A 20,680-nucleotide genomic window follows, 5' to 3' on the forward strand; every position below is an offset into this window, starting at 1 on the left:
TTGAACTGTCTGTGTCTTGGAGAACCACTGGGTTCCCAAGAGAGAATACATTTTTGTAGTGAAGTCTTTGCCTTCTCTTCCTGCAACCCAATATGTCACAAGACGACGTTTTTGCTACACATGAAGATTTACAAAAGTAGACTTTCTTAAAACTCAAAAACACACCAAAAAGAGGGAATCTACCGTGAGTGTGATTTGCAGAAGCATGAACTATCTGCAGTTTATACTGTGCAAAGAGAATAGGCTGTTCATAGTTGAGACTAAATGTATATGTGTTGTAATGGCAAGTTATCCAAGAAGCTCTTTACCGAGCAGCCCCGTCAGCTTGCAGGGCCTGTGCCTGTGAGCGGCAATGCGCTCTTGCAACAGTGTGGGATGCACACTGAAGGCATTGCTAATGCAGCTAAAAATATTTCAGGAGAATAAACAAGCAGGGATCTGCACGACGTTTATGAGTCAATAGATGTCACTGTTGCATGTCTTATGCAGCTTTATAGTTTCAGCAAATGCCGTCTGACCTAGCTGTGGTGGGAAAGGTCTGTGTATGTGTCCTATTTAGTCTCACAGACTCTTGTCTGTGTTTTTTTATATATATGCCTGTCTGTATGACAAAGAACAAGTAAACTGGGGCATCCATTGGCTAGTGTTTCATCAGTGAGATTGTTAAAAATAAGTTTTATCTGTCACATAACAACAAAGTAGACCTTTACCATTGATTTGTTTGAATTTGCAGGTCTGGCAATTAGCAATATCATCTGCAATACAGTTGAAAATCAGACTTCACAGAGATAACAGAGGTGAAAACGAGGAGCTGCAGAGCAGTCCACAGCCGTTCCAATGCCTCAGTTGGCACTGAGATAATATCTGCTCACGTGCTGTGTTGTTGTGGGCACATATAACAGAGAGCAGGACTTGGCACAGCTTTTTGGCAGCCCCTGTGTCTGACTCATGCTCCAAGAGAAATGCCAGAATACTCCTCTGCTAAAGCACCGGGAAAAGGCACCCCTTCTGTGCTGAACACATCAGCTGGAGACTCCGTTCCACAGGGAGAAGAATATTTCTGGGGGTTTTCTTCTCTCACCAGGGGTTTCCTTCCCCTTACTTGCTACACCATCCTGGCCATCTCCTTCCATGCTGCAGCCTCCTCTCATGCTCCTGCATCTCTGGTAATGTAGCAGGAGAATCACAGAAATTGTTACTATAATTAATGTGCCAGTGCAGATTTCTGCCTGCCTGTGCTCTCATTCTTGGCTAATGACTCAGCCACTCTTTTATTGCCCCTTATGGCAATCAACGTGCATCAGTGCCTTTACCCCAAATGGTAATGTTTTTATTAAGCACATTGAGTATAACCCTTGCTTGGTGATGCCAGGTAGAACACAAGAGGTTTTGATCCTGCCAGTGTAACCAGAAAATCCAAAGAGGTTTTTTGGCCTACTGAATTTCCTGCATCTCATTAGACTGTCCAGCGCACATCTGTAACAGCTCACAACCAGGTCTGTCAGCACATGGCTCATTAAAAAGCCATGGCTGCCAGCTTCTTTTGGCCTAAATCCTTCCCTTCACAGCATAATACAAATACTGGTCTGTGTACTGAATACCTTTGTGGGAGCTTGTGGGGAACAAAAGCAATCTCTTATCAGACGGTTCAGTTCTCTGTGGGTGTCAGTGTGTGCTGATGTGCCTCTGCTCTCCTCAAGAGTGGGGGAAGTGGAAAATCCTTACAGATGAGACTGTGACCTGAGGAATTTGCCTTGTGAACTACGCAGAAAGGTCCAACTGATGAGAAGGTTTTGGTTCATCCTCCTGCATTTTTTTTTCTTTTCCTCTCATTCCCCAATTATGTCATATCATATGCAACTTGCAAAGTGTATGCTAAAAAAAAAAAGGGGATATAATATATGAGAATTTAAGTAAGGGATATTATTTCCAATTCCCCTTTACTTTGTCCTAATTAAAAAAAACATTTCTGGTAAATTATTAGAATTTAGTTTGTGGAGCATGTGAGCTGCTACACTTAGGTCAAAAGCCAGAATATCTCAAACTTAAACTATCTTGAAACCTTTGTAGTCCCAAGAACAAAAGCTGGAGGTACAGGCTGAGTATCATCACCTTGCCCCACTAATACGACTCTTCCTCAAGAATCTCAGATATTTCCTGAATTGAGGATCCAGAGAATTTCTCACGAAAACATTGCTCAAGACCTATTTTGGCTAAAAACATACTGATTTATAGTGACTTAAAAATATTTTACTGTCTGTTGGAGCACTAAAAGGCACTGAGAGTTTTGTGGGCATATGGGAAGGAGAAAGAGTGGCTTTTTATTTAATACTAGGAAGTTTTTGTGTGGGTTGTTTGTTTTTTTTTTAATAGTAAAAATGTTAAGATCAGGTAACCAACCCAAATATGGATGAAAACAGGTGACACCTCTACTTTCTTCTCCAGACCAAATTTGTGCCATGAGTGAGAATGTCAGAAGGGTCAAACTTGCTCAGAAGGCCCAAAGAGGTCACTGCCAGCAGCCCTGAACCCCAGCTTTGTCCCCTGGGAGAAGGTGGTGGAAAGGATGTCCCACCTGTGACGCATGCTTCAGGGGAGTCCCCTGGGGTGGTGCAGGTGCAGAGCGTCACAGCCATCCTTATCACGCTGAAATCCTCATCACACCAAAATGAGTGTTTGTGGAGTGAGCTCTGGGAGAGACATCGCGAGGACGTGCAGCAGTTGTCAGCTTCCATGGCCAGAGGTTGGGGTAGCCCTGGAAAAAGCATAGGGGAGCAGAAGCTGTGGCTTCCTGTCATTGTCCTACCTTTCCTCTTCCACACATCTGTCTCCATCAATTTTCCATAAATCTTTCTTTCCAGTCCTCTCTCAGCAGCCTGGTGAGCATAGGTGGGGCAACCGTCAGGGTGCTCTGCAGCTCAGCTGGATGAGAAGGGCTCTGTAAGGTGCACAAGCTCTTCTTGCTGCCAACTTCAGATGCTGTGGATCCAGCCCAGCCTCCCCAGTGCAAAAGGGGCTTTTCAAGCCTTTCCTCCCCAGCCCAGGTTATTAAATCAAATCAATTTTCCCAGCTGAGGCAGGCACAGCTAGGGACAGAGCAGTCTCATTCAGGGTGTCAGAAGGGCTATGTGATGTGCTGCAGAGCACAACCAGAACATGAACAACTCAAGTTTTTCAATTAATCTGGTTTCCTCTCCTCAGACTCCCTTCCCCATCAGGTTCCCCTTGTCATGGGAGTTACCTTACAGAGTTGCATCTCTAGTTTGTTAGAAACAGGACTGGGTGATCAGCTTTGGATATATATTTTATTTAGTAAAAAGCGCAGCAGAGGTTAGCTAAAACTATTCACAGATAATGATGGAAAATGGTTTTAGCCATAAGAAGTTTCTGAGAGAATTGAAGCTCTTCATCTCAGCATTTCCAGAACAAAAACCCAAAAATCCTGTAGAAATTGTTTCTAATCAAGAGAGAATGTCTTTGCAATGGCTTTGCAATTGCAATTTGCTAGAGAAGAACTTGCTGTGGCAGAATTAATGGTGTCAGGTAAGACCCTGAACCAGTTTTGGAAACCTTCTGATACACATGCCGGCACTGATCGTGGCATATCTAGCAAAGTAACTGGTCCTGTAGACATAGCTCGCCTCCCTGTTGTCTTCTCAAGGCACTCCTGATACGGTCTTGGCTGATACGGGCTGTGACAGACCCTCATGCTTCGAAACCTGGGACTGGGTGGACACATTACTTATCTCAGCTGTCACTTGACGGAGAAAATCCCCTGTCTTGTGATCTGAGCATAATGAGGCTTCTTAGAAAAATATGACCTTTTGAAATCTCTACTACTAATCACTCGGAGAACAACCATACGGGACAGAAATCCTCTGTCTGATGTTAGTTTCCTGTAGCATCATTACTCACCACTTCTGGAGTTTGACCCTTTTCATGTGTAGGACTTCTTTGTTTAAGACACTTGATTATTGTGTTTCATGTGCTTGAAAGAATTCAGGCAGGACTGAAGCTGAATGGTGCTGGTCATTTCATAAACAACTTGGGGAAATACCTCCCCCTCACTTGACAGATTTGCCATTTAATCTGAAGCAAGATAGGACAAGTGAATGTGATCAGCTGAAAGAGGGAAGGACACATGAAAGATGTATGGCTAATGTCCTTGTAGAACATAATTTACCGCTTGAACTTCATGAAATATTTCCAGAAAACACACATATCTGACTACCATTCAATTCAGCCTTAAATCATTTCCAAGTTTTTTTGAAGGTTAAAATAGTGCAGAGTCCTGAGGAGAGATTTGGAGACGTTTCTCCTTGTGTGTATTCATCTAATCATGCATATCAAGTGTTTAAGATTTGGGGCTTTTTTCCTGTTTTATTTTTTCCTAGACAGCTCTCATTTGGGGACAGGATTCACTCTGCCTTGTCCGACAGAAGGTGGTACATTTTAGAGGTAATTGTCTAAACTGTAAATATGGTAACAAGTATAGCAAAGCCCTTTCTGACTTTGATTTGTCATCAGACTGGGGTTACATGCATTACATGCATCTCAGTACATAAGTCCTCAAATATTTCCATTCTAACAGTTCATCTGACCATCCATATTTCCCTTTCCAGTAAATGAAGCCTTTTTTTTTGCACCTCATTTTCCAGGGAAATGCTATCTCCAGAAGTACAGTCTCACCAAGTGGGCCCTTGCTAGTCTTAGTGAAGGACAGAGCTATCAGGGTGGTTTAGTTTCAACTCTGTGGCAGCGCTTGCAGCTGAGACATTGAATAATACATGGGGCAATCTGAGAAGAAATGAGGGAGGGTGAAGGAAATTCCATCAGACTTTGAAGAAAACAAATAGAACTACTAATGTAAAAAAAGTATATATATTATGCAGTAGTTTTTAACAATATGCTGTTAGTCACAAATCACACATAATCAAATAACACAACCTGTTATATGTAACATTAAGAAACATTTATCATTGCCTGTTTTCTCATGCTTGTGCTTTTTCTTTTTTTTTTATTTATTAAAAAAAACCTGAGACTCAGCTTAAATATGACTTGTGTTAGCACAAGTTTATTATAAACACATGTGAATGTTTACGTGAATTTACCAGTCCTGGTGCCATCATGATTGAGTGTACTTAACAGGAAAGAGGATAAAATACATTTTTAGATGTACTATACTCCCATAATGATGAAAACAAGCTGAAGAAGTCATGACAAGTGCTGAACTTCAACGAGATGCATTTTAAGTGTCACGCACATCATATCGTTCTTTACCGGTACTTAGCAGTAACTGTGTAATGGAGACTAGGATAGGATGTTTCTCCTGTTGGTTTTATGTAGTTTTTAAGGATACTCAGTGAGGGGGTGTTGGCCCAGGGTGGGTGGCACTTCTGGCGTCTTTCTGTGCTGAGCATTTTCTGAGCACTGACTGGGGTTCAGAGCAGCAGCAGGGCACTACTGTCCCTGTGTTTTTCTGAGATGATGTCCAACTGTGGGATGGCTGGGGGAAGAATGAAAATAGGAAGCCTTCACAGGAAAGCTATGTTTTCTAGAAGAAAGCAAGCCTCTGGCAAAGCATGGAGATGAGGAGAGGTTTAATTTTGCTGTTAAGAAATGTTTTCAGAGAAATTGGTTTAGGTTGTGTGGCTTTTCATAATACCATCTCTCGTGGAAGCCAGGGGGCAGCTTCTGGGGTCTGGACAGAGCTGCTGCTGCTTTCAAAGCCTGAGCTGTCTGGGCTTTTCAAGTGCAAGCAGTTTAATTACTTTCCCAGGCGGTATGGCTAAAAGGCCTAGACATAAAAGCTAACAAAGGTTTATCTATTGAAAATGGAATAAATATGCGTGAGTAACTAACATCATGTGGGCAAGTGCAGTATGTGAGTCAAGAGTGATGGCTTAAGTGTCTGACTAAGCTGAAAAGACAGATTGCATCATCAAACCTGATGACTGTCAGAAGAAAAAGCTGCTTTTGACTCTGCAAGATTGAACTAAAATGCTGAAAGCAAATGGAATTTTCCCATGATTCATTTCAATTTTTGCCTGGATTCTTTCCAAACTTCTCACCATGAAGAAATCTCTGATGTATTTAAATGTATATAAATATGTATTTTATAAATACAAAACTATATATCCATATAAGTATACTCATATGTATCGCAAAGTTCATGCTTTTCTCTTTTCTGTAAATGGGGCAGATTAGCCATTTTAGCTCAGAAAAAGCAGATCCATAACTCTTTATTTGTGAGAAACAATTAAGTGATAGATGCAAAGATTATTTAATGATAGTGGATGCAGACAACTTAATCAGAATCAATATACATTATCACACTGTGCAATTACATGTATAAGTGTAAAGTAATTACAGCAAGGTGTTAAAATATACTAAAAAAAAAAACAAACCAAAAAACAAACAAACAAACAAAACAAAACAAAAAAAAAGAGAGAAAGAAAACATTAAAACAAAACAATGGAAAAGTTCCAAAAGGATTAGCATGAATTAATGGAAAAAGTTGCTCTAGGTCTCCAAGTACTTGTGAAACAAGAAATTGAAGAAAATAGTCATGTGAGTCTTTATTGGGATCTGTATTTATTGCAACTAAAACTACATTACTGAATATTGAAAAATGAATTGCATTACAGATGTCTTTTCACATTGCTCTAACATCATAAAAGCAGTCCATTAAAATTTCATTTTCATATTCACTGTTGCTGATATGCACCTCATTTACTGTAAACAAAACACATACTAGATTTTTAACCAAGACCATTAGTGCTGTATGAAGTGATAGTTGCTTGGTTGAGTTTCCTCTGAAGCCACACACACACTACATTGCCAGGTGTATGTTCATACAAATAGCAGATGTGAAAATGGGAACTCCACTGACCATTTTTAGTGTGGTTTCATAAAAGCCAGGCTATGTAAGGGATTGTTAGAGACACCATTTATTTTGATTCCTGAAAATGTTAAATTCTTTTTAAAAATTCCCCTCACACCATCCAAGAGGGAAAAAAATCCAGATTCTGCTACTTCACTCATTATTACGAGGCATTTTGGATGCTTCTCCAATCTGTAAATTTCCATCTTACATATTCAGGAGAAATAATTCCTGTTTCCTGAACCTTTGGTCTTCACGCCAACCTTCTGGAACTGTTAAAACCTAGATGAAGAAACTTCACCCTCCTATGCTGCAGAGGCCCTTCCTCTTCCTCGAAGAAGTCTGCAAGTGTGCTCCCTAGTGCTGTTCTGGTCAGGACCTCCAAAAATATTTGCAGGACTGATAAGATAACCTAGCAATTTCTTTAAGAAAGACCAGATATTAAGAGGGGACCTCCCTTCACCTAATGCAAATGTATAATCTGAATGAAAACTGAGACTCATTCAGATTTATAGTAAGAAATAGGCACTTCCCTGGTGTAGTTCACTGTATGCTCAGACATTTGGAAACAGATGACTCATATCTTAAAGTGGTTTAAAGTGCTTTAGGACTGATTGCTTCAACCCTAAATCTCTGTAGTAAAGTAGTAAGTGTTGCATGGTTATGCCCATTTGCCCCTTGGTTCCCTCTTGGTAGAATACCATGTGTGTTCTCTGGTAATGCTGTCCGTGGTGGATTGAATACTGAGGGTGTCCTTTAGCAATCAGGGGTGAACCTGACTGATTATTTCCACAAAAACAGGCAATTCAAGTCATTCTTTCAGATCTCAAGGACCATACCGAAAGAATCTAGTCTAGTGGTGATTAACTGCGAGATGGTTTTCCTTTGGACTACATAGGAGGTGGGAGTAGTCACAGACCACATTCATAATGATTTAAAAAAAAAAATGAGGGTGTTACCTCTATGGAAACAGCAGAGCAAGAAAATACATAATGGTCAATTCAAACAAGTCCATGAAATCTATTTGTCGAGCTAACACGCCTTTCTGTGAAAGCGTTCAATAAAATAAAGAATGGCATCTTCAGGAGAGTTACAGGAAGGCTTAGCAAGTTTGCTTTGGAGCATGTGATACTGATGTTGTTGGACAGGCTGGGAATAACTCGAGCAGATGTGCGAGCTTCCCTAAGGGCACAGCAAATTATTATTTCCAGACGGAAAGACATGCCTCAAAAATAGTTTCTGGTCGTAACTGCTGATGAGCCAGGTAGGAAATAAATGCTAAAATGAGAAGATGACTGCTAGGGTCTCAGGTAGATAAGAGCTGCCTGCGGACTAGATGACAAAGCACAGCACAGAGACAGATGGAAGCAATCCAGTGTAAATGATTCACTTACTGAGAGCAATGACCAGTCTTCTGCTGAGAAATTTTTGTTAATTTTAGAAAGTAATCCTTTTGCATCACTATTGCTTTTGGCACTTCCCCACTCATCTCTGTCTGCCTTTATGCATCAGATCACATGGTGCAGCATCTGCTGTGTGTGCTGGGGAAGGTGCTTGAGGAAGAAACACAGCCCAGGCAACTGGAAGAGAACAGTCAGAGAGAGCTATAACCCTGGAAAACGTCAGGGTGATGGGCAATCTGTGGTAAGGCTTATCTGTAGGTCAGCTGATAAAGAATAGCGAGACAACTGTATTCTTCCACCTTTGCATGGAAAATTATCAGTCCTTTACAAGTATCCAAGGATCAGGGCTTTAAAAATAAGCCCCTCAAGGATATTTTACAAGAAGAAACTACATATGTTCTGGTTATGGCCTTGTTGCCTAGATCTTAGAAACACCGTAGTGTTTCAGACATGCAGAAGATGTGTTTTATGGAAGTTTGTCCTATATGCAGCAGTATGGATACATGAGAAGAGGTCAAGTAATATACTGACTCAGCCGCTGTCTTGACCAGTTCATGTGCAGTTTGGATATAGCTTTAGTGACTGCCAAGCCATGTTTCTCCAGTATAATCCAAGTCCATTTGCAAACAGAAGAGCTTGGAAATACCTTTGAAAAGCTGTCACTTTATTTCCTTCTTCAGCAAAACACAACCACGGCTCCAGAAAAAAATGTGTGAACTCTTCTGCTTTTGGTTGTTCCTCCTTAGAAAAATGAGTTCTTTGTGTAGACTGCCTCTGGTAGCAGGTAGCAAGTGAGCCCTAAATGCAGACAGAGCTGGAGCATTTCTGTACCAAAATGCTTCTTCATGGAAGAGGAAGCACAAACCTCATCCAGAGAAGATATTTAACCCTTGAAATCCCAATTCCATCGGCACTAGGTTATCAACTGTCCTACTGGTATCTATTTGGTAGGATCTCAGATCTAGCAGATCAATATCATCAATATCTGCTCCCCTCCCTGCGCCCTCTTTATTTATTTTTTTTTAACGGTGTTACAAGAGCAGCTGTTTTCTTACAGCATAAACAGTCCAGGAGAGCAGTTTCACTTCAAACCCTCCAGCAATGTCAGGTGAACGGACCTTAACGATCCCTTCCTAATTAGCTGAAAAAAACCCGACCATTAACATTTAAATAGGCCCGCTCCCAAGTCTGACAGGAATTTTCCTAAAGCTCAGTATGACAAAAGCCCTTCGAGTTCCCTCAGCCAGACACATTCCCACTTCCAAACACATAAGTGAAAAGTCAGTGGTACAATGTGCGTTGATGGTAGCCAGGAAAGGACAGGTCGGTTATTGCCTGCCACAGGTTGTTTAGTAGAATTTTGCAAACTCTCCAAATTTTAATTAAACTTCTAAATCTAATCCAGGTTAAAAAAAAATAAAAAGACACGTTGATTTAGTATTTCAGCTGATCCTAAAAGAACTCTAATTGTTCTTTTCTTCCCACTTCTCAAAAAAATCCGGATCATTTCTAAAAGTACAAGGGTGGTGAACTTAAATTTTAAGGAAAGTTTTCCTTCTTGCCACACAACCAGCATTATTAAGTACCTTCTTCATGAGGACGCATACTTTACAGGTTTTAGATGAATATAAATTGAAATTGTATAAGCTGTAGAGGAAAGTAGACATCTGGGAAAAAACATGTGATGATAAACATTATATTAATTTAATGTTCCGCAGACAGTGTTATTCCCTATTTGCTGTCAGGTATTTCAGACTGAAATAACACATCCAGGAATGGGAAACATCCACACCCACTGGGACTGGTACACTCCAATGATCATACAAACAAAAGGACAATAAACAATTTGGGCTCATAAGGATAATCAGGTCCTGTGCCCTCTAGTTCACATGTCAACTACTTATCTCATCTCTGGGGCTTCAGTCTGCATTAGTATTAACATTTTAACTAGACTAATGATTACAAAGTTGTAATCAGTTTTAACAGCTGCATGTGATACTACAGTGGGCTCAAGTCATTAAGACACTCTCAGTTCTTTCTCCAAAATGCCTTTATGAATGCTTTCACTGAAGTCTTCGCTCAGTTTTTTTGGGACATCATACCTTAATAATTCCCTTGGAGGCTTAGATTGGCGCTGGCACAAAGCAAGTGTATGGGCTAAGTGCTTCTCATCTAGTAATGAAAAAGCCCTTTGGTGTTCCATGACAAACATGGGCTGATGCATTTCCTTCATCACTATCTTCTTGGCATTCATCTTAGGGGTGAGGTCCCCAGTGACACCGCAGTGACTCACCATGTTGTGGCATGTTTGGAGAACACAAGCTCCGCTTGGGCAGGGATAAGGGAAGTCTTTTAACTCTGGCACTCAGGGTAGATGGCAGCACAGGACAGAGAGCAACAGGGCTGATGAATCCTCTGCTCTTAAGATGTGTCTTCATAGGCTTTTCTGTCAGGACTAATTCTTTTGATCTTTATATCAGTCTAGGGTCTGGTGCTGAAAAGGTGCTTCTAAGATGCATTTGTCTCTGAATTTAGATCTGCTTTTAATCAGAGCCAGCCTGCAAGCTGTATGGGCACGTCCAGCTGGGAAGGTGACTTGGATGGTCCGAATTAAACCACCAGAGTTTGTTATTAGTGCCTACGAGCTGAGCATATTAATATATTTATAGCTCATGGAGTCAGTAAAGTCATCCTGCTCAGTCTGTCTTTTAGCAGGCATGCAGTAGTGTGTTTTTTTGTCATTCTCATAGGTGGCTGGCATTTTGCTTTATTTCCTTGCTCATCATCTCTTTTGTGTTGGGTAGGACTTGTTTTTGTCCAGTGTTTTTCTTAGATGTGTAGCTGATCTTTTAAACAAGACTGTGATATGTGTGGCTTTCAGTATGTTTGTAGTGAGATAAATCAGTAAAGTATGTTCTTATGTTACGTAACATCTCACTTGTGAACTTAAATAAATCAATGTTATTTACTTCAGTCGTGGCTTTTATTTCCCCTTTATAATCCTGTGAGAACTGAGTGTGTCCTGAGGCACATCTGTCTGGTACTGCTCTTTCCCCATTTAGCTGCTAGACCTCAGAGCAGTGCACACACAATCCCTCCATCACGACATCGGCACCTGCTTTTTCTGGCTCCAGCCAAAATCCACACCTACCTTTCCACAGGGAACAATCCTTGACGTACATAGCTGGTACTGAGCCTGTCCAGCTATTGCAGCATGACAATGCTCTATGTAAACAAGGGTGAGGAACATGTCAAAAGGGATGTAAGTGCAGTCACTTTTCTTTCCATGGTAGGTAATGTTAACCTCTGAAAGAGCAAATGAGGGGAAACACAAGTCATAGAACTTATTTTTCTAGGCTGACCATGCTACAGCTCTTTCAGCACCTTCCAGGTCAAATGGTGCATATTTCCTCACCCCTTTTGCCCCTGTGCTAGTAAATAATTCCAAGCTGTTGGGAAGGAAGCACATTTTGGATTCATCTTCATTATCTTCATGGATGTGAATACAGTGTTTTCCACAGATGCTCCATTAACTAGCCCCAGATGTTAGGTGATTCATTATGTTACAGAGCCTTAGCTTAGCAACCATCTCTATTTAAATTAATTTCCCATTTTTACTTTGTCTTAATTGTTACTTCAATAGATTGTAATGAATTGTAATATTATAAAGATACATTATTCATCACAACTGTGATGAAAACCATATATATATCTAACCCAAAAGTACAAAATAACTCTTTCTTTCCCCAAAAGATTTCTGGATTAAAATGGAAGATATTTTATTTTAAAAACTGAGAATCACACTCTGCTGCTTATAATTTTAACTCCAGTGCAGAAATAAAACAGGGAAAAGGAATTAATTGAAGCCTACATTGGATAATTTGGAATGTAATCAGGGCAGCGTCTCCTGCAGTATCTGCCTATCACGAGAAAGTGAAGAGGTCATGCAAGAGGGGTGGCTGAATGAGTGATAATTTCTCTTGTAACAATCCCTGAGAAAAACTGTGAGGGAGAGCAACTGTATTTATTTTGGCAAAGCTGAGACCAGAATTTGTTTTCTTTTGTGTGTTTTGTTCCCCTCATGGATCCTGATGCCGGAAAACAATTGAAATGAGCGAAGGAGATAGTCATTACTGTAAGTTTTGTCTGCTACAATTGAGCAGAGTTATCTGGAAGTTATAAAGTACTTCAAGCCATAAATCCTAACCCAAAGCCACGTGCAAACCCTTGGAAAATTAAAATGCTGCCATTGGGTTTATCCAGCCAAAAAGAAAAAAAACCAGCTGCTGAGTCACTCTGACTACACAGCACATATTCTTCAACTGTTGAAGGATGTATTGCAGCACCCTGAGGAATAACCAATTATTAAAGCACATGTGTAAACAAGTTTTGCCAACACTTCAAACAGTGTTTAAAATTGTTCATAGAATCACTTAGGTTGGAAAAGACCCTTAAGATCATCAGGTCCAACTATTAACCTAACACTACCAAGTCCACCACTTAGTCTCTAAGCACTATATTAATTCAAAATAAAGGACTCATATTGAAAATCACTTTTATTTTTATTTTTTTGAAGAAAAGTTATTTACATGGCTGACATGAGTCCACTCCAAAAGATGCCATTCTAACTGTCCTGCAGGACTTTTGAAATTACCCTGATGAATGCAAAGACTGATTAAAACCTGTTAGGTCAGCAATAAAAAAATACTAAATAAAATAATGATATATTTTATGTCACTTTATCTGTATATGGAAAGCTTGTACCTATTACAATTATTGTCTGAAATAGAATATTGGATCTCCAAGAAATGTGTGAAGCACAGTAATATTAGAAATGTAGCAAAAGTGGGGAAAAAGCCCAACAAGCCCTCACATGTAACCTGTTATCTCTAAATTTAATACAAATGCCTTTATCTGGAACCTCAGCAGTCAGTAAGAATGACAGTCATCTTTAATTAAGATGACTTTATGGCTTCATCTGGCTGGTGAAGAAATCCAAGGAGCAAGCACAAGCACCAGCTCAGTGCTTATCCATGGTGCTTAACCACTGTCATACTCTGGTACTGCCTTGGTCTATGGCACATGATATGGGCCAGGGTTTGGGGGAACAGCAAGAACAGGGTGACCCACTTCAGCCATGGTGTGGATGAGACTACTTCAGGTCTCATTCCCTCCAGATCATACAATCCCCACAACTGCCCAGCAGATTCCGCCCCTGGGAGTCCCCCGTGCACCTTCCATGACCCACCCCCAGGCATGCACTGCTCATCCCCATGGGTGTGTGAGGCAAAGGCTACACTGGCTACAGCAACCAGGCTGCAACGCACGGTCCCTGCTCCATCAGCACAGACATTAATTCTCTGTAAGCTTGTTGTGTCTTCCCAGAAAATAAAAAAGTAAAAAAATGTGCAAACAGTGCTAATTAGAGACTTGTGCATTTACAAGGGCATAGTATTGTCCTTCCTTTGCCAGTAACTGGCTGTGGGTGCCCTGCTCAATCACCCTGCCATTCTGGATCACTGCAATGATGTCTGCAGTCTGTACGGTCGTCAGGCGGTGAGCAATAACGATGCAAGTTCGACCTTGCCGGGCATTATCCAGAGCTTTCTGGACGATCTGCACACAGATATCATGAAAATGCTGTTAGCAACCGGAAAACCTTCATTTGTCATAGGAACCACATTTGATTTCTTACTCTTTGTTATCACCTGAATACATTTCCCATAGATATACAAGGCAGTGCATGCATGAGACCCTCACTCAACAGGGTTGCTCACTGAGGTCAGTGAGACTGATCAAAGAAATGAGACATTGAGAAGTGGGTTCTTGGGGATCCAGTTTGGGTCAGAACACAAATTTTATATTTAGCATCAAATACAGCTAAAAAGTATCAGCTCCTCATGACGTTTTCTACTTAAAATCTTGGGGTTTTCTACTTGTTTATTTAGCAGATATGCACAGCTTCCTAGTGTCATTCAGTTCAGAGCTTGCAGCTGGAAAAGCTACTGTGATACACCCACCCTGTTGTTTCACGGCTGAGCATTTGCAACATGTTTGCCTTCATTTTATTTTACAGAAAGCAACTAGCCAAGTACATAGACATATATATTTCATACAATAATCATTACTCACCTTTTCACTTTCTGTGTCAAGAGCAGAAGTAGCTTCATCAAGAAGCAGAACGGCAGGATTACGAACCAGAGCACGGGCAATTGCTATTCTTTGTTTTTGACCTCCAGAAAGTTGTGTTCCCTTCTCACCCACTCGGGTATTATATTTCTGGATGTTAAAAATTAAAAAGAATAAAATAAAAACAAAAAGAAAAAAATAAAAAGAAGGCCTGTGAATACTGTTAGAGAAGGAAGATTAGAAAAGTAGTTTTATGTGTGGCTATAAAAATGACTAGGTATTTCCACCTTGAAAAGAAAGAATAGTGCAAGTGGTTTTAATAAAGCTAAGGTTTTATAAACACCTCTAGTATAAACAGTTATATATACAGCTTTATAGCCACACATATTTATATCTGGTCTGAAAATTTTCTTCCCTAAAGACTGGAATAGGTGTTCAATGGTGCCACCAGCAATACAGTGATAAGTTGTCCACAAACACCTGCCCAGGAGCATATGATTTTAAGATTAACTAGAGATTTAGTGCTTCATGACATATACATGAAGAACTTGATCCTGCATTACTAGTTAATAAAGAATCCCAAATGTCATTAGTAGTAATGAAGATTAAATAATTTTCAGCATCATTGCATCCTTTTCAAGTTACACAGAACTACAGTGAAAAGCAACTATCAGAATATTTTGCCTTGTTAGAACCAAAATCTTGGCAAGCATGAAGGTCAAGGGCTGTGTCATTCTCTCATTCTCTTTTGATTTATTGCCCCTTCATATTTGTTAAGAAACACTCTGGGTGCATGCACATCCAATTAGAAATAGAGCATTTAGTTTTACTGAATTATTTCAGAGAAAAAAAAAAAAAAAGCTTCCTAAGAGTAATTTGAGAAGCTTTTTGCTGTCAAATATAAAAAGAAAAAAAACCAAAAAAATTGTGAGGACTTATTTGTACATAAAGTGTCCTCTTATTTCTCTCCCCCCATATTCTATTTTGTCTACCCCTATATTAATTCGAATATCAGTGCTTTTTTTTTGAATAAACCAAGGAGGATTTAAAGCTTGAAACACACCAACACTTTTAAACATAAATTCTATATTTTTTCCTACTGAGGGAAACAAAAATGTTTATTTTTTAATTCATTTATATGAGTGTTACCTAGATTTCTCTATATCATTCCAAATCTCTAATATCACTGTGAATAGAAGGTCACTATCTCTTACCTCTGGCAGTTTTTCAATGAAGGAATGAATGTTAGCTGCCTTAGCTGCTTCTTCAACTTCCTCCTGACTAACCACCCTACTGTTGTCTCCATAGCGAATATTTTCAGCAATGCTGCAGTCAAATAAAATGGGCTCCTGTGACACCAGGCCCAATCTGGACCTCAGCCATTGTAACTGCAAAGATCTGGTATCAAATCCATCTGCCAACTAGAAAAAAGCAACAGACAAATTATGCCAAGTTGACTACAGAGCTCAACCACAAATACACACTGTAAACAGGAAACATGAATTGTAAGAGGAAGCCTGTTACGTGTTAGATTGCCAGTGAAACTAAGCAAATTTTGCATGCAAAATGGAAAAGAACCAGCAGTATAGATGAAATATTTCCTTTCAGTAGTTTTTATTTTTGTCTGTGTTTTTGCCTCCATTTCCCAGCAGACAGAGACACAGTGTAGATCGCAGGCTGTTCCTGCAGTCCTTCCAGCCCTACTGACCACAAGAAGCACTGGAAACCTCATGGAAAAGCCTGTCCTGAAGAAGTTGAACACAGCAATAAATATTCACAGCTTTAGGCCTTTAACTCAATGATAAAACCTCCAGGGAGGTTTCCTTGGGCTTTCTATACCCATGGATGGGGCCTTCATCATAAAGCCCATTGCAACCCTCCAATGGTGATGCAATAGCATCCCTGTGGGATTACATTTGTACTACCTGAATCATGTAGCTATGTCCCTAATGTGTGAATTCATATTAACGAGATGACTTATACACTTGACAAGCGAATGACATGAACACAATGCCCCTGTGTGACCAGGCTGTGAGCAGCTTTGGGGAGGTGATGTAGCGTGACCCCGTCATTCTCTTCCCCATTGAGATCAGTGCCCTGAGCCACTATACTGTGCCAACCTGGGTGGCCATGCTGGCATGTGTGTCTGATGCAGGGGGCAGGCAATGACAGGGGTCTTGAGGTTGCCTTCAGCTCCACTGGAGCCACAACCTCAGTAACTCACACCTTTTAAAAAAGACATTTCTCCAGAGGTATTGTTACAATCATTTAAAGCCTCTGAAACTTCATAAGACAGAGGCTTCTGTAGATTTAATTGTTATTGATAGCCACACAAGTCTATTTTTACCACTTGTCCTTCCAATGGGTCGTAAAATCTCTCCAAGAGCTGAATAGATGTGCTTTTGCCACAGCCGCTGCCTCCTACTAACGCCAGAGTCTGTCCTTTGTTAACCTTCACGTTGAGTCCTTGCAAAACCTGAACTTCTGGCCTTGTTGGATATACAAAATGGACGTTTCTGAATTCAATGTTGCCTTCAAAATTGCCCTGAAAAGTAATAGAGTTCACATGCTCATATTAGCATTTATTAGCTTTAACTATAATAACATCTGTAAGACTTGATTATTGAAATGAGAGAACTTACAAGAAAGTTTGAGAGGGTGTTTTCAAAACTGCTTTTGAAGTTTTTTTTAAATTACATATTGGATTGAGTGTAGTATCATTATTTATGGGATGATTTGCAGATGTAAATTACTAGATCCTTCTGGAGAAAGAGTTTTATGCCATCTCTTATATATTTTTTTTTACTTCACATTTGAAAAGAATATCTTTAGACAAATAAACAACACTAACGTTTTTTCCTTTCTGACACATGTAATTGAAGCATTTCTACTCTTGATATAATCTCTGGCATTTGCTTTCCTGACCTCACATTGCAGGTAGCACAATTTGAACAAATGTAACACAAGGTCAAGATCGGCTAATTAGATATCAGTGCTAAATTCTTTAAGAGGTAATTTACAGGCTGTAGGACAAGCTGTGTTTTAAACAGCAATTATAGTTGTTAATTAGCCATTCTAGCCAGGTCAATTTCTAAACTCAAGTGAAAGGAAGGGGGCACACATCAAGGCTATTATCTCTCCTATCATTTGGGGTAGGAACAAGCCCTATGTCCATACCAGCAGCACCACCAGCACAGTGTCTCACAGTAGCTGATGATCTAATTTAATGGGCTCAAAGCTTTGCTTTGCAGACATCACAGGCATCATTGGTATTTTAGTCCAGTCTATATTAGCAATATTTTCATTTAAGTTTTATTTTACCAGGTATCTTCTGCCAAATCTTTCAATGTCTGTGCTGGAGGGCCCTGGCTCAAGAAGATATGCAGATGTGCTCACAACTTTAAAGGCTGAAAATCCTGTGTATGAGCTTAATGCTTCCTGAATAGGGTCTACCATCTAAAACCTACACAGGAAGTACATTTTAAACTTCGATGGATGTACAAATCTTTCCAGATCATGTAAACATAAAGCATTTCATGCAGAGATTTGACAAGTGCTGAGGTCAGTTTCCTTAATGATAATTTTGTTTTAGAGGTGATTTTTTCGAGTGTGATTTTTTTTCCTGTTGTCATTTTTTGTTTTTCTTGTTGTTCCCCCTGCCTTCTCCCCTCCCCACCAACTTCAGAGCAAACCAGATTATTCATTAAGGTAGTTTTGACATCACAAGAGCACATTTTTACTTGTAAGAGTTTCCACAGTTGTAGGAGGATGGATTTCAGCAAAACTGTTCTGTCTTTGAAGGAGCTAGTCTCTCTTATCTACCTAAACAGTAGAAAAATCCACTTGTATTTCATTTCTCTTGTAAACCCTTAAAAAGGCAATGCTACTGCGAATGGAACTGACATTGTTAATATTTTCCTGAAACCATTTAAGAGGTGGGTCAGAATGAAAAGTAATATTTGTTTTTAGCTCATTCAGAACAAAACTACATTTAAGAGCATACACTTATGACCAAAAACCAAAAAATATGACCCATTAAAAATAACAAGGCAGTACCACTATTTTATATAATGTCTGTCTTTTGTGACATCCTAAAAAACCCCCCAAACCCCAAAAAATCTATCTATGAATACGATCTTAAGACAATAAATCATTACTAATTTATTTTGTTTCAAGGTTTTTTTCTGAAAAAATACCTACCAATTTTTTACCTTCTTCACTATAACTGTCCATTAGAGGTTTTCTGTCCAAAAGTTGAAAGATTCTTTGAGCTGACATTCTAGACTTGCCATAATCTGGTGCCAGGGAAGCAGATTGACCAACATTCATAGCTGCGAATATGACGGAAGAGAAGACTCTAAAAAATATGAGACAAAGCACCAGCACTCATTTCAGGTAGAACAATGGGTTGTTTTCCTCATGTTTAAAGTAAACCCTCAAAATAAATTTTTAAATCATCTTTAGATTATGACATTTCTGGAGCTCCTCACCCCTCAAGATGTCATCCGGTATTAGGAAGTTCTGTTTATTCCTAGAAGTACTTCGTATATGAGCAGTGGTGTCACATCACTTCTCTATGCACTACCCTCTGTCTTGAAGGAATGTCAAACAGCGAAGACTTCTCCAGAGTAGGTGTGCCGAGCACAGCCACATGCTTGCTTCTTCACTGCCCAAATACACACCTTTCCCCAAAACAACCCTTCTGTCCAAACTGCAGTCCCAACCCATGTGAATTCCTGAATTTCTACACCCCATTACCTCTGTAATCAGATGAAATAATTTGCATGCATTGAAACATTGAAACCACTATTGTGTATTTTTTTTTGTTTGTTTACATTTTATAAAGTATACTCACATAAACACATTCTCAAAGTTGGTCAGACAACGGGCAATGAGCCATGCCCCAAATCTGAAGACTGCTGCATTAACAAAGTAGTTTGCACTTTGAGCTACTCCATAGGTAAATCCATATAAAGGAGCTTTTGTCAGAGAATCTCTGATAAAGGAAGAGACTTTCTGTAAATAACTTGTAAAACAGAAACAGCAAACACTGGCTGGGGGATGGCCAGATTTATGAGTTAAAGCTTTCAAGTAATACAACTCAACCCCTGAAAACACAACCAACAAGCTCAGAATATGCGCACACACAGGAGCAGCCACTGCCATACTCTAAAAGCATCCTGCACTGTGGCATGGACCTGCCCTAAGGACAGCAAGTTAGCGAAATGAGATACTTCACTGTCAGTTGTGTTATCTTAAATCTCTTCCTTTGCTTTATCATATCAGGGCAGGTCACCAGAACACAATAAAACTAAACCAAAACAACAAAAAAGCAAAACCAAACCAACCAACCAACACAACTACCACATGTGACCCATTTTATTAAGAAAACAAGCAGGCTCCAGCCCAGGCTAAGAGCTGCCTGTGGTTTTCCACCAGGTCTTTCCAACCGAGCAGGGACCTCTCATTCCGACTTGGAACAGGGATGTGTTGCTGGGTATCCCTGCCGGGGTTTGGACTAAGCCTCTATTTCTAAATCCATCCTTGTGGAGAAGTTTCATTTTGTGTAGCTAAATGGAATGCACACTGAATCAGAATCTGGAGTACTCTCTGCCCTCATGGTTTAGGATGCTCTCTGAGGAAACAGAAATCTCCTTTCTAGTCTGAGCTGTAAATTGGAGACCTTTGACAGTTCAGGCGAGCATTCTGTCCACAACTTGGAGTATTACCTGTTCACTAGACACTGAATTTTAACACTGTTTTGGCTGAGGACAGGTTATATAATGTATTACTTTCAATTCCTTCTTTTATGTTAGTTACCTTGAAGGAGGAAAGAAACGAATTGGATTTTGGATTATTTTCTTTAAGTAAAATGGAGTTAGAAAAATCTGGCATCCCTTATGATTCAAATGTGTTTTAATGGAAACAAGACAGTGAGATGTAGAGGGTCAAACAAGGGAAACATATGAAGTTCATTTCAAGGTTTCGAAGTCATATGAGGGGAATAAAGCTGGTTTATGTTATAAAGGCTGTGGTATGAGAGTTAACTGTCAGTTCCTGCATTAACTAGTATCAATCCAGTATACTATATATATATATATATATATATATATATATATATATATATATCACCTATATTCTAGGCATATACAAGCAAATACAGTATTCTGTAACACATAAGCAGAGAGTGCAGTTTATAAAGTTTTGCGTAATGACAAGGCTAATCCTGCAAATATTCTTTCACTCTGCATTTAAGAATGTGTAT

General features: G+C 39.7%; 1 protein-coding gene across 1 annotated transcript in view; it reads right to left on the reverse strand.

The window, feature by feature from the left end:
• Positions 1–13,681: 13,681 nt before the first annotated feature.
• ABCB5 (ATP binding cassette subfamily B member 5) overlaps positions 13,682–20,680 on the reverse strand; it is a gene marked incomplete at its 5' end in the record, with an annotated part of 35,022 nt that continues 28,023 nt past the window's right edge. Inside the window, 6 exons of the mRNA XM_082044606.1 lie at positions 13,682–13,902; positions 14,419–14,565; positions 15,630–15,836; positions 16,763–16,960; positions 18,616–18,772; positions 19,271–19,411. Of these exons, the coding sequence (XP_081900732.1) occupies positions 13,705–13,902; positions 14,419–14,565; positions 15,630–15,836; positions 16,763–16,960; positions 18,616–18,772; positions 19,271–19,411 (1,048 nt within the window). The 3' untranslated portion in view covers positions 13,682–13,704. The remainder of the gene's footprint in view (positions 13,903–14,418; positions 14,566–15,629; positions 15,837–16,762; positions 16,961–18,615; positions 18,773–19,270; positions 19,412–20,680) is intronic.

This window comes from Streptopelia decaocto, assembly GCF_964273445.1.
Source record: "Streptopelia decaocto genome assembly, chromosome: 2".
Lineage (NCBI taxonomy): Eukaryota > Metazoa > Chordata > Aves > Columbiformes > Columbidae > Streptopelia > Streptopelia decaocto.